The 26,373-nt window shown below is 41.3% G+C and overlaps 1 protein-coding gene across 1 annotated transcript in view; it reads right to left on the bottom strand.

Annotated features, from left to right (window-relative positions):
• The window catches only part of SIK2 (salt inducible kinase 2), a 105,317-nt gene that overhangs the window by 19,720 nt on the left and 59,224 nt on the right, over window positions 1–26,373 (bottom strand). The window contains exons 3-7 of the mRNA XM_049613551.1: window positions 21,475–21,636; window positions 8,145–8,269; window positions 7,577–7,700; window positions 5,997–6,217; window positions 4,109–4,261 (exon numbers count right to left, since the gene is read on the bottom strand). Coding sequence (XP_049469508.1) covers window positions 4,109–4,261; window positions 5,997–6,217; window positions 7,577–7,700; window positions 8,145–8,269; window positions 21,475–21,636 — 785 coding nt within the window. The remainder of the gene's footprint in view (window positions 1–4,108; window positions 4,262–5,996; window positions 6,218–7,576; window positions 7,701–8,144; window positions 8,270–21,474; window positions 21,637–26,373) is intronic.

Raw genomic sequence — 26,373 nt, forward strand, 5'->3', positions numbered from 1 at the left:
ACCCCTCTTAGGAGCTGTGACTTTTTAAATGGCAGGATCATGCTGCGCCAGACCAAGTGAACACATTTTCCTGGACAACTTTCATGTCCAACCTGGATTCCAGCAGCCTACTGTGGACTTGGTGTGGACAGACAAAAAAACACATTTTTGTGTGACTACCAATCACAGGAAATAGGATGGAAGGTTTTAACGGTCTACTTTTTAGGATTCTTGCAATCATTGAGGGGATTAAATCGATCTTTCTGGAACAAGGTAGGGTGTAACTATTCAAATGGCATGCTCGGCACTGTAGACTAAAGAATGTGTCATTATAATAAATAGATGGATGACTAATGTCCCAGGGAAGCAGACGTTACCAGTTTCTCCAAGAGTGGCAACAGACAATGATCATGTCCAACTAACTGTAATGACTTTTTAGACCTTATGTTTATGGTCTTGATTCTCGTGATTTTGTGCTCTTTTAGGACCATTAAAATGAAAATCATGTTTTCTCCTATGGGAAAATCTTTACTGCTCCAATAGGAATGTGCCAGTTATGGACAGACTGTGTGTCCTGTCCACCTCCCACACCTCCAGTTCCCCCCCTCCCCCTCCCAAATCCATATGTTAAAGCCCTAACCCCCAACACAACTGCATTTGGACAGAGAGCCTTTCAGGAGGTAATTAAAGTTACATGAGGTCCTAAGGGTGGGCTCCGAATCCGAAAGGACTCCTGTCCCTCTAAGATGAGGAGGAGACACCAGGGATCTCTCTCTCTCTCTCTCTGCATATGCAGAACATAAGCTGTGTGAGGGAGGGCACACAGAGAAAGCGGCTGAGAGTTCTCATCAGAAATCAACCCTGATGGCACCCTGACCTTGGACTTGCGGCCTCCAGCACTGTGAGAAAATAAATTTTTGCTGTTTAAGCCCCTCAGCCTATGGGACTTTGTTACGGTGGCCCTGGCCAACTACAGGACGCCTTTCCTTACAGTTGTGGAGGGCAGCCTCTAATCAGTAAGCAGAGGAGTACTAGGATGAGTGTTTCATTCTCGTCTACTTACAGTTGATAGAAACCTGGAGCAAAGGACTAGTAGTTAGGACTCGTGAGAGAAAGGCAGGACACGTATCGTCTCCAAATTGTTGCCTGTCGTCAACTAGATGTTAACATCTCTTGCAGAGTATATGGCAAATATAAGTACTCTAAATCATTATAAGATAGGAATCTGTTTTCCAAGTAGTAATAATGGGTACTTTATCACTATACCATTAATTCTTTACGGGCAGGGACTGTTTCCTGGTACAGAAGAAGGACTCTATTTGCTGAACTGAGCTGCAGGTAGAAGTTAACTGATTGTATCTTTGTAGCAAACTTATGAAGTAGGTGCTTCTATTTCCAGTTTATATTTCAGGGCACTGCAGGATATGGAACCCAAGGTCTGTGTGATTCCACGGCTCGTGCAATCTCTGCATGGGATCATGTGGTTTCCTTAATTTCTTATCGTTTCACCAACTATAACTGATTTCTCACTTCTTTATTTTAAAAAGAAAAATTTTTTTAATGTTAAATTTTGAGAGAGAGAGAGACAAGAGTGGGGGAGGAACAGAGAGAGAGGGAGACACAGAATCCGAAGCAGGCTCCAATCAGCACAGAGCCCAAAGTGGGGCTCGAACTCATGAGCTTTGAGATCATGACCTGAGCTCAAGTTGGATGCTTAATCATCTGAGCCACCCAGGTGCCCTGATTTGCCACTTCTTTAAAACAATACAACAAAGAATTAAAGGGAGAAGCCTCCACTAAAACTTTGAGCCCAGGGAAATCTATTTTTTTTTTTTAACAAGTTCAACAAACCATGAGAATGTGAAATCTCCTAGGGAAGGGAGCATCTTCTTGAGCCCAGTGCCTGCTGCTTAGCATCCAGAAGGCACTCTGGACAAGCCTACTGAATGAACACTGAAGACTTCTACTTCAATTAGATACATTTTTAAGTCTCAGTAAGTAGCTTTCTATGACAATTTGGGTCAGTGCTTAAAATGCAAGTAACTCATGTGGTGCTTGGTAATAAAAAAAACATAAGAAGCTACGTTATAGATCTGAACTCTCAGCCAAATCAGACATAACTTGAGCTCTCCCAGGGAATCTTCTTTAAGCTTCGGTAAGAAAGGCCATCATGTGCAGTAATACGCACGTGCTCAGGGTCAATCATTTACATAACCCCATCCCCTGGCCTGTGTACTGTGAGCAAGAATGAAGAGACCTGGGAGGGAAAGCCTGCCACAGCTTTGGGGGGGCTTTCCTGCTTCCTACCCTGCTCCCTGTCAGCATTTCCCAGAGGGGGGCGGTTACCACTACACCTCACTGTTACTCCCCCAGCTTAGAATTTTCATTGTATCCCCCTCCTGTCTTGAAAGCAATACTATTCAACTCTGGAACTTTGAAGGATTCCAAGCGCTCAGAGAGAATCTGACCCAATATTTGGAACTCTGTCCATATGTGACATCAGTATCAATATTCACTAAAGTATGTATAACAGTGTATATACCATTTGCCTACTAAGATCAAGATGATCTTAGTTTTGTTAGGTCCTCCCGCCTCACATGTTCTGTAGAAGCCAATGCAAAATTGTACTCAATTCTGTAAACTTTGTTACACTGCCAAACAAGAAATATATGGCCAGAACTTCTGCTCCTACTTGTCCTCTGAACAAAGCAGGCACTCACAGAAGCCAACGGGAATCCTGGTAGATCATCTGAATGAACCATTCCTCTCCTCAGCCTCTATGTGGCTGATTTCCCAGCTCTCTTTAGCCTCGGCCTCTATCCTGGGATCCAGCTCTTCTTCCTCTCAAGCAATGGAGTCCGGAGTCCGTGCCACCCCTGACTCTCCCAGCCTCGGGCTTAAGAAAGGGATCATTTCCAAGTCATGGCTGTTCCTTCCTCCCTAACATTTATTACTTTATAAAATAAACATTTACGGAACACGCTCTAAGTGTTGCACAATTATCAACTAATTTAAACATCAGAACATTCTATGATTACTCCGTTTTATAGATTTGGAAACTAAGGCACAGAAAGACCTTGAGAAACCTTCTGAAGGTCAGGTAGCAGGAGGTGGCCCAGTCTGGGCTTGCTCCATAACGACTGCTTTAACCACCGTGTTACGGTGCCTCTGCAAACCACAGCCGAGGGCGTCCAGTGCCCCCACCAGCAGGTCTTAGGTCAAGCCTGCGGTATTTACTACTCGTCTCCCAACTGCTCTCTCTAAAGTTCTTCTCTTCCCTGTCCAATCTTTCCTTCCCAATGATGTCACTGATTAATAGATTAAAGCCGGGATATGATTTTATCACTTTCCTGCTGAAGTCTCCCACCGTTCCTCCTAATTTCCTGAACTGTAAGTAAACTCTTTACCTTGGCATTGGAAGCCCTTCACAGCACGGCTCCAACTTTTTCATTTCCCTGGTATGCTTCGGTTCCGGTGGGCTACTCAGAGCCTACCCTGCCCTTGCACACTTGAGTACTTGTGCTCGAGCTGCTTCTGCGGCCTCCATACCAGGCCTCCCACTATCACTACCGCCCCTGCCCCCACCTCCACGTCCCCGAGGATTCCAGATCCGTCAAAATGCTGTCTCTCCCACGAAGCCTTTCCATTCAGAAGTGTCACTTTCTCCTCTGCCCTTAGTTCTTGTCCTGCATTTATCTCTTTCTGTTTCGAATGACGGTTATTTATGATGTTGTCTTACTTTGCTTTTATACTGTAAGGTCTCTGAGGCCATGCCTGGGTTTCGTACATCCTATCCCCTATCGTACCTAATAATAGGAGCCTGCACGCAGTGAATCTGCAATAAAGATCTGTTACATGGAATCAACTATATAGGCCCATTACATTAATTCTCACAATAAGTCAGTGATTAAAAAAATGAGAAGTCTCTTAAACCAACTGAAATAAAATTAATCCTTAGAAATAGGAAGATGTTAAAACATTTGAGAATCTAATAATGACAGGCAGAAACTTTACAGAAAAACAGGGTAGAGGATAAATCCTAACCCTTTGTTGTACTACAAGATGAAAAATGTGTCAAATATATGAATAGGCACCTGAGAGATGAGACCACTGGCTAATATGGTGTTACCTTGGCAACTGTTTGTTCAGCCACGGTACTGGGCCGACGCTGGCGGGCATCCAGTCTCTGCTCCACAGGAAAGCTGCTCCTGTGTGATTTCAGACGCTCCACCAACAAGTAATAAATGGCAGCAAAGTGGTTATAGCTCTTGTTCTGTAAAGACTGAAAGAGAAAGCAAGTGCTGAAGTCAAAGAAGCATGAAAACCAATCCAATGATGTACATCTTTCTGAAAAAGGAGGGAAGAAACCATGTGTTCTTAAACACAATGAACAGTGTGTCTCAAAATAAAAGCTGTTCCAGAATTTAAAATGAGGGGTGCCTGGGTGGCTCAGTTGGTTAAGCGTCCAACTTTGGCTCAGGTCATGATCTCGCAGTTTGTGGGTTCCAGCCCCATGTTGGGATCTGTGCTGACAGCTCGGAGCCTGGAGCCTGCTTCGGATTCTGTGTCTCCCTCTCTCTCTGCCCCTCCCCTGCTCATGCTTTCTTTCTCTTTCTCTCTCAAAAATAAATAAAAATTAAAAAAAAATTAAAATGAAAGAGAGTTTCTCATATTGATTACATAAAGGGTGATACTTTTAAGTGACTCGCTCTTCTACATTCACAGGCTCCATTTATTTCTCTGCATTCAGAAGAAAATACCACCACTTTCTCATGTAGGAAGTCTGCAATGGGGTTGTGAGGTTCCGTCTCCTAGCTGTAACTATGGTGTAAAGTCAGTTAGCAACCTGAGCTCAGAGACTCTAATTCCTTAACTTCAACACAAGTCCAAACTATTGCAAACTCTGAAGTGAATGATTAAAGTCTTTGGGGAAATTCCTGGTGATTATTTTGGGCTGGAGAGTAACATTTGGATGGGAGATTGAGAGACACTGTGTCTCCGTTGTTAGGTAATTTTTTCCCCTTGTTTTTGCAGTCCCACCCTCTTGAAAGCTTGAAAATAAAGTTGCTTCCCAATTTTTCACACCCCTCGCCGGCCAGCTTCCCCAGGACACTAACGGATGGAGGAACAACAGCTCCCCTGCTTCTCACCCCTCCCGACAGCCAGAGCGGGTGCTGTGCAGGGCACCTCGGACGTAGAGCACCCCTGACAAAAATCACAGGCCTGTGGGACTGCACTTACAGCTGCCATTCGAAATCTACCTCATGGACAAGGACACAAACACATCGCTGAGCACATGATGAGCCAGGCAGGAAAGCCAGTCTGGTTTTGCTTAATGGCAGCACGGTTTGGAGCACTTGATATTCCTAAGAAGCATTTTGTGTTCTTTCTCGCTGTGCTTCCTCCATAAAAGCACTGTTTTTTCCTGTTGTGCAGGTAATAAAAACGTATTTCCCTATGGATACGCTACCTACCAAAGGGCAGAAATCAAAGGGATGAGGAACTTCCAAGATTCATGACTCTCTCGGTTCTATGACCCAAAGAACTTCCAATTCTGGAATCCAGCTGTTTTTGCCTTCTCAGTTTCTCCAGTTCACAACCTAAATCCTGAACCTGATGCCTACTCTTGTGGTTTCCTGTTCAGCCCTCAGCCTTGTTCCCTATCTGTATGTATATTTATTCTCCATAGAAAGTAGCTTATGACTTGGATAAAACTCTACCCTTCCCCTTACAAGAAATTTTCTACTTTGTTAAGTTCCCATCTTTGTCTTTTTTCAAACCTACATAAACTACCTCTTGATTTTTTGGCAGATGGGGCAAAGGGAAGAATTTATATATTGAATAAAGAAGCAAACATGAAATAGCCTGATTTCAATCCTCAGGGGAAGCTGGACACACCGAGGTGATGGGAATGGTCATGCTCTAACACCAGGATGGTGGGTGTGGACACAAGCTTTCATGTTACTGAGCACAGGAGAATCCTAAGATATCTTCAGTCAAATCTCTCATCACTTTACCTCAATGGTTTTCTGCTGATCTATTCCAAGGCTGTGCATCAATCGCAGAACCTGCTCATTAAATTCCCCAATGGATGGCTCATTTTCTTGCCCTTGTGGATAGAGAACAGGTCTCTGAACAGGAACTTCTACAAGCATCCATTTATGCTCCTTGATTTGAGCTATGGTTAGCCGTTTGGACGGGTCTAGGACCAACATCCTTCGAATAAGGTGCTCACAATCTATGGAAACACAATGTTACAAAAGTCACGTAAATCATCTTGTACTTCAGGGTATTGGCTTCAGTCATGTGACTTTGTACAACAGCATTAATCTCTGTATCCTCCACAGTGCCCACTGGAAAGCAGAAGTTCAAATGAATACATGAAAGCCAGTTGTATTTGTCAGGTTCACGTGGTGAGTGTTGACACAAAAGTAACCATCACGTGAATGAATACTTAAGAAAAACAGGAGGGTGTAGGGCTGTCCGATTCTGTGCTAAATGAACCCTTCCATCGTATTTCTCAACTGAAAAGATCTAGACATGGACTAAGATTCTGCTGAGGACAAAAACAAGCCTTCTTCCTAGAACGAGCACATAAATGGATCCTGAGCCCCTTCTGAGGCTGATACATTAAGGGTAAGTGAGTGAGGCGAGAGCTCTCTGGCAGACTGTTGATCTCCTCTCCCCATTGGTGTAGCTGAGAGAAACGCACGGGAAGCGTTATTCACCTGTGATTACATTTCAGAAACTGCACTGCTGTGACTCAGGCAGCAGCTAATTCTCAGAGCCGACACCATGCTCTCTACCAGCCCACGTGACCGGCCTTATACCCTTCACTAGGCGCCAGACACCCCGCAAGGTGCTTTACAGAGATTAATTCAATTAATCTTCACAAGGCTCTTACAAGGAACCACTGTTATTTCCATTTTAAAGACTGAGGAAGCACGGACAGGTGACATCACTTGTCGATGTCAGACCGCCAGTGAGTGGTGGACTCGGGATTAAAACCAGGCAGTCTGGCTCCAAGGTCTGTGCTCTTAAGTATTGGAGGTTAGCTTCTACCATCACTAGGAGTGACAGAGTTCAGGATGGTCACCCAAAGCTATGGAGTAAATGGAACTGCGGCAACAACCCAGTCGGCTGCATGTAACCTGCCAGCCCAAGATGGGGAGGGGTCAGGGCAACTCCTCTCAATTCAAGAGCTTTGCCAGTTTTTAATTCAATTAAAAAACTCAATTTTTCAACTTTTCACCAAAAGATACGGGAAAATGTACTTCATACTCAGAGTGAAATAGTTGTGACTCTGTCTACAAAGTGCTTCTCTGAGTCTAAAATAAACCTGGGACATTTATAGACCCAGAGCACATGCGAAGACGTGCTGTTCTTAACCTGGAAAACTTTCCGTTTTCAGTCACAAGTAGGAAGGCTGGAGCGTCGCTCACCTACATGGAGGGGGCAGCTTATTTCTATGGCTTCTGAAGTGACTCAGTCACTTTGTATGGCACCAAACTCTTAGAACAAGGGAAGCCTTTCCCAGGCATTTCACTCAGAGCACAAAGTTTGCAGAGCACATTTCTAAGAGGAACAAGTTTGTTACCTTCGGACATGAAATAGGGAATCCGGAATCTTCCTTCTAAAACTCTCTGCCTCAAAATTGGAAGAGTTGGTCCATCAAAAGGCAGAGCTCCACAGACAAGGACGTAAAGAACCACTCCCATGCTCTAGGAAAGAAGACAGTGCAGTCACTTTTCCTCTGAGAACTTTAAACACTCTTTGTTTTCCTAAACATCCCCAGGGCCCTTAAGATCATTTGGGCTGAAAAATTCCTGTTTGGATTTACTATTGTCTCAGAATTTGAAAAGAAAAAAAAAAAAAAAATCGAAAACTCGGACTACTGCAATAAAATATCCTAAAACAAATACTCAAAGATCTGAATTTAATTTCTTTTGATTACTACTTAAAATTATTGCTGATATTAAAGTAATAACATCTGCCCCTAGAAATTCTTTCCTAGAATCAAATTCAAAATGCTCAAATTACAGTCCAGTGGGCGGGGAAAGTATGAACTACGGCCTATGTGTTAGGTACCAAGAGCTTCGGCGATGGGCCTAAGTACCAAGGGTCATTGTCATAGATGCACTGAACACGGCAAAGCAAACAAGTACCCAGATATCCAGCTGTGGTCCTTCATACTGCTGCCCTTCAAAGACTTCGGGGGCCGCATAAGGAGGGCTGCCACACCATGTTGCCAGCAGTTCACCACTTTTAAAGAAATTTCCAAAACCGAAATCTATTGGGATGGAAATAAATGTTACTTTCATCTGTGTTCTCAAACTATACTGAGTCTCTTGTAACAAATTTTACAATATGCTGTATCAACGATAGCACTACTATTCGCTCTGTGAGGAACAGCATTGATCTTGTGATGTGTCCTCAGCACGGAGCACAGTGACTAGCAAATATCAAGTATTCAATAAATATTTGTGGAATGAACGAATGTATAAATCTATCAAGTTTTTTTCTCCAAGACAATGAGTGAGAGGCTGGAAAAAGACTTTAGGTCATGTATTTTTAAGGCCGAAAGAAAATCCATTGGTGTGGACAACCAACTTGAATTAGAAAATCTTAGAATTTCAATTACTCCATGATTAAGAACTCTTTATCTTCTTTTTTTTTTTTTTTAAGTTAAAGTTTTTTTTCAGTAAGTTCTATGCTCAGCATGGGGCTTGAACTCATGACCCCGAGATCAAGTGTCACATGCTCAACCTCGAGTCAGCCAGGCGCCCCATGAGCTCTTTATCTTTTATAGTCTTTAAGGAAAGAAACAAATGAGTAAAAATTTAAGATCTTTACCTAAACACAACGGCTCCGTTACCCAAGGTAGCAAGATCTAGAACCTCTTAAGGCAACTGAGTCCCGTGTTTCTCAGGTCACAATTCTTTAAGAGTTGGCCCATACATTCTGATTTAAGCAGATGTGCATCTGAATAGCTCATTATCATGTGATGGCTCTCTGGCCCAGCCAGCCACAAGACACCTATCACTTACTCATTTACAGAATGAGCGGCATTATACCTCAAAACAGTGAATGGCCTTCCCTTAAATAACATTAGTCATACTGAATCTATAGCTTTGTTACACAGCAGGCACCTTGGCAACACTACTCAGATGCCTTCAACATGCACGAAAAGACCAATTTCAGTGAGTTTCGGTATAAATGCAAGCTTGTGCCCTTTTGCTAAGCCTTCAGGAAACAAATTCCTGTTATTTTGTAAGTTACAGGAATACTGTCTTATGTTGTAAGACTCCTGACCGGAGAACACTGCCTTAGTGACAGAAACTGGCTCTACTCCTGGCTGGTGTAGGGTGCTGCAGGGATAGTGAGCTTTAAAAGGTGTCCCCATGAGTACTGGATCAAATCTCCAGTTCCAGACTCACTGGCTGTGTGACTCTGTATCAATCTCTGTGAGCCTTGGTTTCCCCATCTGCAAAGTTGAGATAATAAACATCCGTAGTTGGCAGGTTTTTGTGAGGATCCGGTGACTTAACATCAACTCACACTGTTCACACTTGGGAGACTACGGCCTATGTGAGTAACTGCAGGCGAAGCGTTCCCTTGGCTCACTGACATACAAACTCGTGGCAAGCAGTAGTGACAGTCAACAACAGTCACAACCCCCAACACCACAGCTTCACAGCAGAGCACAATCTCTCCAGTTAAGGAGAATGAGAGCAGACTTCCGGTTTTCCTGCTTTTCTAGCTTCAAGCCCCTTTGGTAGACGACTCAACTTCCCTGAACTTAAATTTCTTCATCTATAAATGTAGTGATAATCTACCTACCCAGACAGGATGCTGTGAGGATTAAATGAGATGAAACACGTAAAGTGCCTAGAGCATGGGAGATGTCAAAGGTCAGCTCCCTTCTCTTTTCGTGAAGCCATCATTACGAACTACCGCCTTTCAGAAACAAAGGTTCTGAGAAAATATACAGGAAGGACAGGAAAGTGGAGAGGACTCTGAGGGTTCCAAAGACAAGTGACGGTGCACGTGGGGAAGAGCCTCAGGCACCATCCAGACCTGGTGGAACACTGGCATCCAAGAGTACAAACCAGGCAGGGCGAACCTCTCCCTTCATCATGGGACCACAGTTCAGTCCTACACTCAACTCTGCTTTCCCAAAGGACCGTCAGAGAGGTCTTACCTTCTCAACTCCACCTCTATGACTAACTACTCATACCACATCATAACCCGTATGTCCTTATTGATGTAGGTTTCTAAGTTTCCAGAAAAGCTATACTCTCAAATGAGTCAAGGACTAGAAATTCCAGTAACATTTAAAGAGGAAAATGTTAACTTCACTCACGTATTAAAGCCCAAGAAGCTCCAGGATGTGTGTCTGGAGATCCTGAAATAGGTCCAATAACTGTTGTACTTTAAACTTTAATCACAGGAGGAATTTTAGGCTCATGTAAGTTGAGGATACCCTTTGAATAGCATTGTAAAGTTTTAACATCTCGAAGAGTCACTATAGAACTTCAATCTGATGTTCCCTGGGCCCTGGTGGATTGTGTCCTCTCAGAGGAGTGACGGGGCCTGGTGGCCTGGCCTCCTTACTGCCTAGGCTCTCTCACTGGTACATTTCATAGGCAAGGCGAGAGCCAGAGCTGGGAAAGCATCACTGTGCCTATGGTAGCCCAGGCTCAACCACAGCTTTACACATTCAGGACAAAGAAAGTGTCTGTTAACTTATAAGGAGAGTTGCACTAAACAGACGTTTACTTCAATTTCCTGTAGAGAAATGAGGAAAATAGAAACTTGAGCCTGGGGTAACATTAAAAGCAATGCCTAAAGACAATCAGGTTCACTAAAGCTATTATCGTAGCACATATGCAGATGTCTTCTATAACCTTGTCAAAACACTTAAACATGGTTTCTACAATCATCTGAGGTATGGGTTCAGAAAGACTATGGAATCAGGAAGATTCAAATCAAATCCTGGGTTGTCCACTGAGTTGTGTGACGTTGGGCAAATTACTTAACCCAAGAGTCAGACGCTTAACTGACTGGGCCATCAAGGCGCTGCAGAAAATGGTTTCTTCTTCTTTTTTCTTTAACATTTTTATTTATTTTTGAGAGACAAAAACAGAGCATGAGGAGGTGAGGGGCAGAGAGAGAGGGAGACACTGAATCCGAAGGAGGCTCTAGGCTCTGAGCTATCAGCACAGAGTCCAATGTGAGGCTTGAACCCATGAACCGTGAGATCGTGACCTGAGCCAAAGTCGGACGCTCAACCGGCTGAGCCACCCAGGCACCCTGAAGATGGTTTCCTCTTAATAATCTTATGAGACATCCGTATTTTAGGAGAAAGTGAGGGTAGAAAGTCAACTACCTCGCGTTTACGTTGAAAAACTGTAATAGAAACGAAGTCTGACTACAGAGCCCTTGCTGTTAACCACCACCTTTATGTCCCTCCCTGGCACTGTGATATGTAGCTATTTTTGAGTAAGGTAATAATTGTCAGGTTTAAGAAGTGGCAATAGAAAGGCACTTAAAAATAAAAGTCTTTTCACTTCTTCACAGGAACCGGACTAATTTGCTTCATTCACAGTCTGCAGCTTTCTGCCTAAATGCATCTAAGTGCAACGAGGGGTGAGTGAGAACGATGAGATACGAAAATGGCATGGCTGTGCAGGATTTGCTTACTGCCTTTTATTCAAATGGAATGGGTCAGTGTTTCATCACAGTAACCAAATTCATTCCTTCATTCAACATTTGAGTGCCTATATGTCAACTGCTGTGCAAACACTGAAGAGAGACTCCTGACAACAGAGAATAATAAAAGACTCCACATTATCGTCAGACTTTTGGAAACCATTGTGAAAACAGTAACTTGGGCATTCTTCTCTTTATGCTACCTCCAGATCCGGGGTGGCTCTGGCTGGAATGGAAACACCTGTCTAGTTTTGTGTACTCTCTACCTCTGATCTGCAGGTTAGTACCAACAATGATGGCTGCTATGTCCTTCAGTTATTTTTTTTTTAATTAAAAAAAATTTTTTTTAATGTTTATTTATTTTTGAGAGAGACAGAGACAGAATGTGAGTGGGTTGGGGCAGAGAAAGAGGGAGGCACAGAATCCGAAGCAGGCTCCAGGCTCTGAGTTGTCAATGCAGAGCCTGACACGGGGCTTGAACTCATAAGCTGTGAGATCATGACCTGAGCCGAAGTCGGACGCTCAACCAACTGAGCCACCCAGGGGCCCCTCCTTCAGACATTCTGACTCCTGTTTCTCCACCACAGAACTTAGGCCGTGGAATGCTGGATTCACATTGATATTATTTAACTTTCAACTCTAAAGTAATTTTAGATTTTCAGAAAAGATACAACAATACAGTACAGGTCACATATTTTATAGACTGTCCCTCAGTCTGGTTTGCCTGGTGTTTTCTCATGACTGGGTTCAGATTATGGATTTTGGGGCAGAACTTCAAGAGGTAGAGTGCTCTTCTCAGTGCATCGGATCAGGGGATGCATGGTAGCACGTCTAATTAGTGGTGGGATTATTAACCTTGATCTCTTAGGGTGCTTTCTGTTGGGTTTCCCTGTTATAAAGTTACTATTTGCCCCATTATAATTAATAAACTGAGCTTAACTGAGCCACGCAGGTGCCCCTCCTGGTAGATCTTCACTGCAGCAATGACTACTGTAATGTTCTAATGGTGAGTTTTCATTTCCCTCATTTCTTCTACACTTATTAATTACAATTCTTCTTTAAGGAGGAGTTGTCCCTTCTTCCCCTTTTATTTATTCATTAAATCATTTATTATTTATAATATTATCATTGTATTTATCATGAACATTTATTTTTTGTATGTGTGTTATAATACTCTTGTTATTTATTTTGATGCTCAAATAGTTCTCGCTTTGGCCATGAGAAACTAATTCAGGTTGGTTTCTATATCCTTTCAACACGTCCCCATCTTTTTAAAATGTCATTTTATTTCAAGTATTTCCTTATCTCTGGCACCAGAAGATGTTTCAGGCTTCTTTTGTATTTTCCCTGCCTCCACTCTGGAACCAACCACTTTTCCAAGGAGCTCTGGTTACTTTGATAGAAGAATGGTATGTAGAAAGCAAGACGTGGGTGCCTGGGTAGCTCAGTCGGATGAAACTATTACTCTTCAGATCGGCTCAGGTCATGATCTCACTGTTCGGTTTGTGGGTTCGAGCCCCGCATCAGCTTCTGCACTGACAGTGCGGAGCCTGCTTGGAGTTCTCTGTCCCTTCCCTGCTAGGACACCCTCTCTCTCGCTCTTAAAATCAATCAATAAAACTTAAAAAAAATAATAAACCAAGACTAGGACCTACATGTACTCACTGTAGCTGGGATGTCACTTGCTTCTAGTCCGTGTCAGCATAGAGAGTTAGGAAGTATATGTATGAATGCTAAAAGCCATGTATACCCCTCATATCTATTCTTGTTCCTTTCTATATGTATATGTATTTAAAAGAAAAAAACCCAACAACTCATGAATTGACACCAATACTTCTCACTGCAATCCATGGTTCAGTCTAGTGTTATTTTGATACTACTTTTATTCATACACGATTGACCGACTCTTAGAAAATTTTGAAGATATAAAAACTTTCTTTCCTCTGCAGCAATCTGTCTTGTGTAGGGAGTAACTGAACTCTCCCTCATAACGCACCTTGAATTTGTCAGATCAATCATGATTTTCAACATTTCTTGAACATAGTAGGAAAAAAACCCCCTATCTTTCTCGAAGAATCTCTTAGCTTCTTAATTTTAAGAAAGTTCAGTACGAAATCATTAGAAGTTTTAGAAACAAACGACAACTAGTCCTTCAACACGGTCTAGTTATCATCAAATCCAAAAAACATTTATGTCAAACGTACACTGGATTAGGCATTACACACTTGGTATTTTTGTAACATGTTATTTCATTTAATTGTGATGACAGTTCTATGAAATGTGACTGTCCTTGTCTTACCAACAAGGAAACTGAAGCTCCAAGTGGTTAGAAGACTTGCCCAAGTACCTGTCGCTATGACTGGCTTAGCCAGTATTCAAATACAGGTTTTTTTAAACTGCAAGCCAGGTGTTCTTTTAAACTAAATCACAGATGTTCCAAGAATTTTGCTAGTCAGAGAAGTTTAATCCAACTCACAATGGGAGGTAAGGCTGTCATAAACCCAGGAAAAGTCCTTTACATTAGTAGAGATGAGAGATTTCCTAATTGATCCCTCTGCCAACAGGATTGACAACTGAGGGCTTTCTCTTCTCTATAATACTACCTGATATGTCAACAGCATCCTTAATGAGTAAATGGAAATAATTAAGATGTTTACAAAGTAAATGTCAGAAATATATACTTACATTCATTTTAGGAATCCATACTCTTTAAGATTATCTAATGCTTACTTATTTTTGAAAGAGAGAGAGAGAGAGAGAGAGAGAGCGTGAGAGCGCCTAAGCAGGGGAGGGGTAGTGAGAGAAGGGGACAGAGGATCCAAAGCAGGCTCCTCGCTGACAGCAGAGAGCCCAATGTGGGGCTTGAACCCATGAACTGCGAGACCATGACCTGAGCTGAAGTCGGACGCTCAACCGACTGAGCCACCCAGGCACCCCAGGAACCCATGTTCTTTTCAAGAATGCACAATGTGTTGAAGAGACCTCTTGCCCTTCCATGTGAGATGGTATGTGCCCAGATCCCAGATCCATGTTCTCCAGGGGTTTTACTCTTAACAATGGCTTTGATATTTCCCAGTATACCCATATTCTCTCACCTGGTTTCTGTGAGGCCTGAAATGTCTACAGAAGAGAGGTTTTGGAGTAGACTGTTTAACCACAGAACAGACGCAATTACTGTTGACGGACTCTCATGGAAATGAACTTGGCCTCAAAAGTGGAGTGCTCTAACAACCTCTTATCTAAGTAACCAGTAACAGACCATGGATCTATTTGAAAACTGTACTAGAACTGCTATGATTGTCTGCTTTATACTTTCAAAGTGATTGACCTGTTATCTTACGGACAACAAATGCCAATTATTATTACTGTCATCACTAAATTAAATAAGTTATCTGTGCCCAAATATCATTATCAGAGGGCCAGTGTTTTAGGAATAACAAGGCCTTGCACAGAATAAATAAGCTGATCCTGATAATTGCCGTCTGACGGGAACCAAGCACAAGAGAATTCTGTTGATTGCGGCCCTGAAACAGATCGAACATCAGCAGGCATACGAGCCACCTGGAAAACCTGCTGAGGGGCAGGTGCTGATTCAGCAGGTCTAGGGCTGGGCTTGATATTCTGCATTTCCAACAAGCTCCAAAGTGATGCTCATGCTGCTGGTCCCCAGACCACTCTTCAAGGAGCCAGGAAACAGAATAAAATGAAGGTTGTGAAATAGATATAGAAAATGTTAAACAGTCTGTCACTGTTTATTGTTGCAAAATGATTATAATTATTGAATACTTTCAGGATTTTTACGTAAATGACACAAAGACTAAACAGAAGTCATTAGGTAAATTAATTTTTTTCTGAAAAGGGAAAAAACAAAACATTTAAAACCAGTCTTCAAGCTAAGAAAAAGTAAATGAATTCTAGGAATCAACACAACCAAGGCAATTTTTAATCCCCAGCAGTGTGTTATAATGTCTAATTTATAATTAAAAAAATTCTCCTACAGAGTAGCAGATGGCTTTAGGGTTAATTTTATCCTTGTTTCTAAAATTACCAGTAGAATTCAGATACCCCGTCTCGCTGGAGAGATACACCTCTTTTGTAATTATGACGATAGGAGCAAAGAAGACAATTATGAGGAAATGAAAGCTGACAAATGAAAGGTGGGACGGGGGTAGGGACGAAGCTGACACATTGGGTAAACGGAATACTGACAGGATACTGACATCACCGTGTGCTTTGCTGCCCCCACCCCCACCCTGCAAGAAAAGGCCAGCTGCACAGCTTACTTCCAAACATCAGTCACTCCCTTTCCACCTGACCGGAGGGCACCGAGAGAATGATCACCACAGTTGAGATGAAATGTGATCCTGCTGACCAGTGTGAGACATTTGTCCGATGAGAGGGTTCAGTGGGCTAAGAAGCAAATAGATGGTCTTCCTTAGCCCCAAATGGGGTGGAGAGCACGAAGGGAGAAAAGGAGGGGGAAAACAAAAGAAAACAAAACTCAACAAAACCCTCTGAGCTGTCTTCCACAGTCCCGGCTTAATGTGCTGCTAGTGCTAAGTGGGCTTAAAGGATAAACACGAGGTATCACTGTGTTTGCTGAGGCAAAGCTCTTTTTCACATCCTACTAGTGGCAGAAGGATACCAATGGAAGACTTTTTATAAATATTTTACTAATAAAACCTATCTCAGTCTCTCCCACCCTTTTTTGGTTTCAGGACACAAAACTGGAATTATATATCCAGAAACCCTGTCCCAAGGTCTTCTAGTAAACAGGAAGATTGTTAGAAGCAGTAATGAGAGGTGAAGGGCTACTCGGGGATCACGGTCTATTCAGAAGGGAAGCCTTCCTCAAGGGCTGGAGACAAGTGACTTGTGATGCACAGGTCAGATCCATCAGGCTATTACACATTACTGATTACATTTAAGATCGCTCTCAGAAAAATAATTAATTTGTATGGAGCAGAGACAATTTAGAATATAAGTGATAAACTTGTCTTATTCCTCTGTGACTTGTATTAATAAGGCTTTAAGGCCTTGGTGATTAAATAAAAACAAAAAACACGGTAGGGGCGATTATAAGGCTATGAAAATTTTCAGGACTTGTTTTCACATGGAATCAGGTATATACTGAACACAAGTAATAGCTACCTTTTAGTGAGTGTTTACATGGTGCCAGGAACTTTAATTAACAATTTATTTAATACTTAAATGGCAGCAACTATGTACCAGGCACTGTTTTAAGTACTTTGCAAATATTAACTGGTAACCAGTATGAGATATGAACTTCTATCATGCCCTCTTCAAAGATAAGGAAACGGAGGACAGAGACGTTAGGTAATGTGTCCAAAGTCACCCATCTAGTAAGTGGCAGAACCATGGTTCAAAGCCAAGTGGTCTGGTTCTAGAGACCATACTCTTACCTGCTACCCCTCGTCTGTAACATTATCACTAATTCTCGCAATATTCCTGAGAAACAGATTAATCTGTTTAATATATATATGGCAACACAGCACAGTGAGGTTAAATAATCAGCCCAAGGTCACACAGCCACTAAGTGGCACAGCCCGAATTTGCACCAGTTGTGTCTGATAGCACACTCCACATTCTTTATGTGAAGCCTTGTTTGAATTGTGATACTTTCTGAAAACTTCCTCCAAGTAATTCATACATTTTTATCTTTAAGTATTTATTATAAACATTTCAGATTAGGAAAGGTGAAGAATAAAACAAAATGTCCTTCACCTATTTATTGTCAACTTCGTGCCTGAACAGTCTTTGCCAGAACAGCTAAGAGGAAAGAGTACCGCAACTATACAACAAAAGCCAATATTCCTTTGCATTCTGCCTGGTGTTTTGCAAAGGCTGGAGGTCTCATAATCGAGGCAATGAACACACACCGGTATGGATGGAGCCATGGCCCATCAGTGGATGAGGTCTTTACTCATTGGAAGAGCATATATTAGAAACTGATTTCAAAGCCGTGTTTCTGTATTTATTACAATGAAACACTGATACTTCTACGCATTTTATCTCTTATGAACAGAGACAAAATTATCATTTACACTAGTTTTGATTTGCGCTTTCTCAGTTTCAACAAAGAAGATAGCTAAAACAGTTCAATTATTCAACCCATTTAGCAATTAAAGAGATTTTCATAAGAAGAATAAACCAAGTACAATTTGCGGGAATAATTTTGCATTTTTCCATGGAGTCCCATCTTTCCTACATGTGTCGGAATTCTTTAAAATTCAAGAAGAATCCTCAGAGATCACAAGATGATGTCTTTATTTTATTTTTTTTTAAATTTTTTTTTAAAATTTTTTTTTAACGTTTATTTATTTTTGAGACAGAGAGAGACAGAGCATGAACGGAGGAGGGGCAGAGAGAGGGAGACACAGAACGGGAAGCAGGCTCCAGGCTCCGAGCCATCAGCCCAGAGCCCGACGCGGGGCTCGAACTCACGGACCGTGAGATCGTGACCTGAGCTGAGGTCGGATGCTTAACCGACTGAGCCACCCAGGCGCCCCAAGATGATGTTTTTAAAGGAAAGCAGGAGTATAAAAAAGTTATAAAATCTATGGATAAAAATAAACATCCTGGAGAAATTCTTTAAGAGCACTGAAACACATCTAAATTTTGATGGGATGTAAAATTCTCCATGATCTGAGTCGGCCTACCTGTCCAGACTCTTTCCCCATCATGTGTCATCAACACTTTGATTCCACTAGTTCTGTCTACACCTTCCCTACACAGTTCGAATTCCTTGGCCTGCCTGCCTTTGCACATGCTGATCTACCTGCTTGGAGCTGCCATCCCTACCTTACCCCTTGCTTCTCTCTCCCCCTGTCCCTCCACAAAGGTCTTCTTCTTAATCAAGTCTTAGCTAATAATTTCCCTGGTTCTTCAGGCAGAGTTAGCCTTTCCTCTAGCCTCGGGGCCTGTATAACAATTATCTTCTTGTGTTATATTTAGATAAGCCTTGGTTCTCGGTTAACTCCTTGGGGTGAGAGCAGAGTTAAACTTCCCCGCATTGTAGTTGTTGTATTCTTGAAATACCTGAATCTCCAGGATTCAAGCACAGTAGAGGCTTAATAAAGATTTGCTAGAATTTGGGGTAAATGGTGGTAAGAATGACAGAAAAAAATGTGGACAAGATGACATTTGAGTGTCTAGATGTACTGTGTGTGCATGCAAGCATGCATGTGTCCCCACTTGCGAGGTATGGAATCAATGACACTAAATGCATAAATTCTGAATGATAAAACCCTAAATTCAGCGAGAACCCCTTGAGGAAAAACTGACCAATAATGCTTGGAAACTCTAACAAGATATAGGGGAGGAAGCACAGATTCGGAGGTCAAAGAGACCAAGCTGTGAATACCACATAATGAATGACATTAGAAATACTGAGTTTACCTACCTATATTATAGGCTAGAATTAAAGGAAACATAATATAGCCCGGCAAAATTTGGTTACGACCTTAAAGGAGTGCTCTGTATATTTTGTTTGCAAGTTTCTTTGGTGTTCTACTTTGACATTTTCTTTTGAGATGTTAGTGACAGAGCACTCTGTAATTTCTATAGCATATGACTCACACGACTAACCTTTCTCTGCCCAAAAAGACTCCCAGAACTCCTTGGAGGTATTTTTTTTTGTGCGTGAAATTTTTCTTTTAGTGATAAAGGAATGTGATGGTGAAGCAGGGGTTTCCCCTTTCTTTCTACAGAGTTAAGGACTTCAAAAAACAAGAGCCTTGTTTGAAGAGGACAATTTGAGGGCAGGAGATGCTTTCAAGAAGTAAACAAAACGTTCCCGTCAAGTGCATTATAGAAGAATGGCATGGAAGGGCCAAAAGAAGAAGGAGAAAAACAAAAACAAAAACCACAAATGGGAGATGTGAATGCACATTAAAAAAACGATGGAAACACCAATACTGTGGATTGCATTTTCAAAACAAAAAAGACAAATCAAGACAAATCTTTATATATATACAATGGGAATGTAACAAATTAACTTAAAAAAAAAAAAAAAACCCACTGTCTTATTCAGGCAATCCCATTACAAAAAAAGTCATAGCCTGCAGAATGGAAAATCCATTACCTCCCTGAACCATACGTAACACTGGCATTTAAAATTAATTATTAAAATTAACATGAAGTAAAAATTAATTATTTGCTTTCCCCCACATGCCCAAGGCAAAAACTGATGGGAAATGACATAGAAACAAACCAGTTATGTGCACAAATCAGAGGCTTTTGACTTCTATTTTATACCACAATGCCACAAACCAAGGCTGTTGTTTTCTCCCTGAGCCTAGGAGTCAAGTATCCAACCTAGGAAGTCAGCCGGTAACTTCCCGGTCAGCTCCTCTCATCCGGATGTGCCTCTGCCCTCTTTAACAATCCTGGAACAAACCTAGAACAATCCTAGAACAAACACTACCTGCAACCTTGCTGAGCTTTTGTTCCAAGCCCCTTATCTTCTTCAAAACCCTAAGTGAAATAATTCTCCCTCCCACACCTACAACCTCTAGCCCAGACCCACATTCTCTTAATTGGACCACTGCCTGAGATTCCTTACCAATCTTCCTATCTTCAGTCTTACCCACACCTCCTACCCATCTTCACTCTGCTGCCAGAAAGAGACCTCCTTTCAACATGCAGATCTAATCATAGTACCCCAGTCCCACCTGCACTCCCATCCCAGCCTACAATTTTCGATAGGTCACGCTCCCTAACGGCAACAGAACAAACTCTGACACCTCTCATGGCATCCAAGACCCTGCATATTCTGCTCTTTGCCTACTGTTCCCCTGTGTCGATCCCCTGGGCCTGCAGATTTCACGTCTCACCAATATGGAGCCACAGTTCCCCACCACACCAATCTCCATCTCTCTCTCTCTCCTTTTATCTGTGGTATTTACACAGTCGGCCTGCCTATGTGCAATATCCTACTCCTGTTTATCCTCCTGGCAAGCTTCTAATTCCTCTCTCAAGCCTAAGTTCAAATAGCACCTTCTCTGTGAAGCCTCCCTGACTTCTCAGGTAGACTGCTGTTCCTTCACCTGGATTCCTACTGCATTTTGTACATATATTTCTGGGCAACATATTGTATTTTAATTATTTTTCTCTCTCCACTAGACTTCTAGAAACAGAGGATTTGTATTCCAGTACCTAGCATAGCAAAGTACTTGACACATAAATATTTACTGAACTTTTGACCAGGTGGATAAAGAAACCTGACTATAAAATAGAAAACTTTTTACAATCATGAAAAAGGTAGGAGGAAAACTAGTAAGGCAATCTTTACCCTTAGCCTCCATGTTATAAATCAAAACGTTACTGTATTGGAACAAGGCATTTGACCTCTATCACTGTCTTTAATCTGTCTGTGACCTCTCTGCAGCCACCAGCCTTAAGCAGGAGAGCCGGGCTCGTCACCGGCAACCTGTACTGCTTCTCTGGCCAGGCCAGCAGCCCCCTGACACACTCCCACACCTGCACCTCCTCCAGCATAGCACACCAAGGGACCTGGCCACAAATCAGACCCTGGGTGTAGTGCTGCCACTCTGTACATTAATAATGAATATATTTCTCTTACTTTTCCTTACACATAGCGCTAACGAAATAAGTAAGACACACTTTGAGAAAGCGTGATGTCACTGGTAGAAATGCTCCTGAACCTCTGCCTGTGGCACCCACACCCACCCACACCCACACACACACACACGTGCAGTGGCTCGGGTCTGGTCATGTTTGAGCCAGCTGCATCCCAGCTACCTGCTAGTTTGATGTTCATGTTGCTATCCAGCAGGAGATTTTCAGCCTTGAGATCACGGTGCACAATCTTCCGACCATGACAATAATCGACAGCAGACAAGATTTGCCAGAATTTGCGCCTGGCCTCAGACTCATTTAACCGGCCATGATTAGCAAGGTAGTCTGGAAAACATCAGAGATTTTAGGATTAGTCACCAAAACCAAAAACCAAACTAACAAAAATCCCCACTATCAGTACTTAGGATTTTTTTCTCCTCAAAAAGCCAGCTCTTTACTTATTTTAATTCCAGTGTGATTAATATACAGTGTTTTATTAGTTTCAGGTGTACAATACAGTGATTCAAAAATTCCGTATATTACTTAGTGCTCATCCAGGTAAGTGCACTCTTAAATCCCCTTCGTGTATTCAAAAGCTTTTCAAATGAGTAAGTGTTCAAGTACCATGCTGTTTTCCAAGTTCTCTGCCTTGAGAAAAGTAATTCCAATCTTATTTCACTGGAATCCATATAAATGGAGAGAGAGCCCAAGACAAGACAATATGTAAGTGATGTAATATTCACGGTATAATTCCCAATGCTGTTTTATGCCCTAAGCACTCCCTCCACTCCTTTGTTTACAAATTTATTGAATATTTTTCCTAACCACATTTAAAAAAGAAATTTCTGTAAAAAACACCCATGAATCCATTTTCTGACATCTCATCAGACAAGGGATATCTTTCTTTTAAATAATCATTTCATGGAGTTACTATACAAGCCACCTGTAACATAAGATACAGGGATCCCACGTAGTAGCTTAAATAATTCACACCCTGTTTTGTTCAGTGGAGCACCTCTGATCCACCCAAGACTTGTCCTCTAAATCAAACGTGATAGCCATGTTCTCTAAGCACACACACTTTGCAAGATACATTAGCTATATTTGTGCAGTGTTATAATCTCTACTAAAGCGGTTTACCTGAGAATTAATTCTGCGTATGTTTACATTAACTCAAGAAAACTAAACATTTACAGCTAGTTCAATTTTCGCTTGAAAATCTAAGTCTTTTAAAATGATCTTTTGCAGAAGAAGGTCAGCATGAATCTTGAAAGGCTTTTCTAAGATTTAAGGTTGTTTTCCCAAGTGAGGAATCATATGGACAAATCAACATTCAGTCATCTTCATACATTTTGTGTTCTAGGCTATGTGGTTTACTGACACTTAGATTCCATGGCTTTGGGTCATGACATCCTCAATATTTACTGTAAAACTAACATTTGTACAGCATTTTACAGTTTACAAAACTTGTTCATATCACTTTATGTCACTTAATGTTCCTAAAAACACTCTAGGATAAGGATTATTCTAATTTTCATCTTATAGGTGAGGAAGCTGAAGGTCACAGGGATTAAGTAATCTGGCTGAATTCACACAACTGGTAAGTGAATAGCTGATCTGGAACCTTTGACTTTCTTTTTTTTTTTTTTTTAAACCGTATCAAGCTTCTTTACTAGACTCCTGATGAAATCCTCACTATCCTTTCGAAACCCTGCTCATATGCCACCTTGCCCTTAAACAGTTCATCACTTCAAGTAGAAATGACCTCTAGTCTGAACTCCTTACCACTTACAACACAGTCTCATACTTTAGTTACCTGCACATATACCATAAATATCTCAGCATGTGTGCATGTTTGGGTGCATACACACACACACACACACACACACACACACACACACACACACAGCCTAATTCTAACACACTGTGTGTTAGAAAGTAAGATACCTTCATTTACACTTTCTGAGGTAGGAACCGTATCATTCTCTTCTGTACTCCCCACACTGCTTTAATACTATGCACAAAACATCAGAGGTACAGTTTTTAAAAATACTTAGCTGATTAAAGTCTGATCATAGATGGGTGGCATCATCATTAGTGTTGTAAAAATATCGTAGTACTATACATGTTAGAGGCTTTAAATATAAGCAGACAGACCTAAATGTGAGACGTGAAACCATAAAAATCCTAAAAGTAAGCATAAGCGGTAATTTCTCTGACATCGGCTATAGCCCGCCCCCCCCCCCAAAAAAGCAGCCGAAACAGACCTATAAATGCAGAGAACAAACTGATAGTTGTCAGAGAGGTTGGGAGTGTGGAGTTGGGCAGAATGGGTGAAGGGGAGAGGAAGATAGGCAGAATGATTAAGTCACAGGAATAAAAGGCACAGCATAATGAATACCGTCAATGATACTAAAATAGTTATGTAATGGGACAGACGGTAGCTACACTTGTGGTAAACACAGCATAATGTATAAACCTTTCAAATCACTAAGTTACACACCTGAAACTAATGTGTGTCAACTATACCCAAATTAAAAAAAAAATGGAAACAGACATTTCGTACATGCTTCTGTATGTGCTGTGATCAGCTCATCACATCTCCCTCCTGCCGTTACAGAGCCTGCATAATAGCCGTTTGTGATTCTAAAGAGAAAAACGGTTCACTTAAGAACATGTTGAATTTTCAGTCAAAATGTCCAAACTGTCATCAGAGTGACTATGTCTAAGTAAACTGGCAAGTGGACAATGTGCTTTCTGCTCCTAAGAGTAAATCAGAGCCTCATTTCTATGCTGGATGAACTGGGAAATCCGTAAGGAAGGGTTGGCTCCTTGGGCAAATACAACTGATTGAGGCGAATGCAACATGTCTTCTGTGTAGGATTATCTTTTGGCTAGTTAGCGCTATCTTTCCTGAAATGCCACACCAAATGCCACTTAAACTGCATCTCTAAAGAGACAATTTTTTTCATAAATAAATGATTTATTCAGATAGACAAAATTTCTTTCTGTTGAAAATGCTGAGTCAACGTGAGTTAATGGAAAAAAATGTTTGTGATTCTGGCAACACAGAGAAACCCAAGAGGTCCAATGTGAACAAAGAGAAGTGTATGGAAAAAATAACAACAACCAACTATTGATTACAAAATGAGTCCTGGGAGGGGCGCCTGGGTGGCTCAGTCGGTTGAGCGTCCAACTTTGGCTCAGGTCATGATCTCGCAGCTCGTGAGCTCGAGCCCCACGGTGGGCTCTGTGCTGACAGCTCGGAGCCTGGAGCCTGCTTCCGATTCTGTGTCTCCCTCTCTCTCTGCCCCTAACCCACTCACATTCTTTCTCTGTCTCTCTCAAAAATAAATAAACATTAAAAAAAAATTAAAAAAAAAATGAGTCCTGGGAAACACAAATCTAGAGTACTGACTATTTTTAGAAGTGATCAGTTCAAATTAATACTACCATGGCCGAAAGGGGAAGAAAAGCTTTGAAGCCAGGCAGGAAAGGGACAGTCTGGGGGGAGAGAGGCAGGTATAGTCTACCTGAACCTAAAATCACCATGTAAAGCGAGAATCTTCACAGGTCAATAAATCTGTAACACACTGTGAGAAAAATGACAACATCCATTTTCCAGAGATGAAGAGACTTCCTGTTTAAAGAGGTTGGTATGTTCACCCTGTAAGTGAAAATCTCAGCAAGTATTACATCATATCTACGACCTTCCTTATTCTGTATGATTTCTGTAGTGAAAACTGAAAACTATACCTTCTGCTGAGAAATCAGTAACAGATGTAACAGAGGTATAAACCTGTGGCTGAAATAATATTAGTTTAGGTATATACCTCATCCTCCTCAGTGAGGGGCATTGTTATCAATCCAAGCTCAAATTAATACACATGGTCCTCTAGGTAACATGTTTTACATTAAAAACTTAATACCTAATTATGGCTACAGAACAAAATTGTTTTTTTTTAATTAAAAAAATTTTTTAATGTTCATTTATTTTTGAGAGAGAGAGAGTGCGAGCGAGCAAGCAAGCAGGGACGGTGGAGGGGCAGAGAGAGAGGGAGACACAGAACTCCAGGCTCTGAGCTATCAGCACAGAGCCTGGGCTTGAACTCACAAACTGTGAGATCATGACCTGAGCTGAAGTCAGATGCTTAATCGACAGAGCTATCCAGGCACCCCAGTTACACAACAAAATTTTAAGTGTAACAGCAATTCTCCACACTAATTGCCTATATGTGTATTTTTGGTAAATGGGCACAGTTTAAAAAATTATTTTTTCTATTTTACATTTGTCCTGATTAAGTGAAATTAACTTTCTATGTTGACTTTAACAATAAAACTTTTTACAGTTATATTTTGTATATCCTTTCTCCCATTTTGCTTTTATGGTAATTGATTTTTAAAAAAAAAAAAATTTTTTTTAACGTTTATTTATTTTTGAGACAGAGAGAGACAGAGCATGAACGGGGGAGGGTCAGAGAGAGAGGGAGACACAGAATCTGAAACAGACTCCAGGCTCTGAACTGTCAGCACAGAGCCCGACGCAGGGCTCGAACTCATGGACCGCGAGATCATGACCTGAGCCGAAGTCGGCCGCTTAACCGACTGAGCCACCCAGGCGCCCCGGTAATTGATTTTTATCATATTTTACAAAAATCATGGTCTGTGACAAATTGGATAATTAAAAAACTGGTCTCTCAATACTGATAGTTTGAGAAATATTGGTATAGACAAGTAAATAGGCAATTATAATACACTGTGATAAAGGCTAGCACAGGAATAAATAGAACCTAATAAATATTTTTGTAGATTTCTTTTTAAATTTTCTATTTTTTATTATGAAAATTTCAAACATATGTGAAAGTAAATAGTATAATGAATCCCCCAGACTTATAAGTTATCAACATTTTGCATACTTGCTTCATCTTTTTTTTTTTTTTTTGTCCCCATAGTAACCTAAAGCAAATCTTGGCATCATTTTGTTTCACCTTAAATACTTTTGTATGTATCTCTAAAAAATAGATTTTCTTACATAACCATAATACTATCACCACACCTAACAAAATTAACAATCCTTAATAT

Source organism: Panthera uncia, chromosome D1 (assembly GCF_023721935.1).
Source record: "Panthera uncia isolate 11264 chromosome D1, Puncia_PCG_1.0, whole genome shotgun sequence".
NCBI lineage: Eukaryota > Metazoa > Chordata > Mammalia > Carnivora > Felidae > Panthera > Panthera uncia.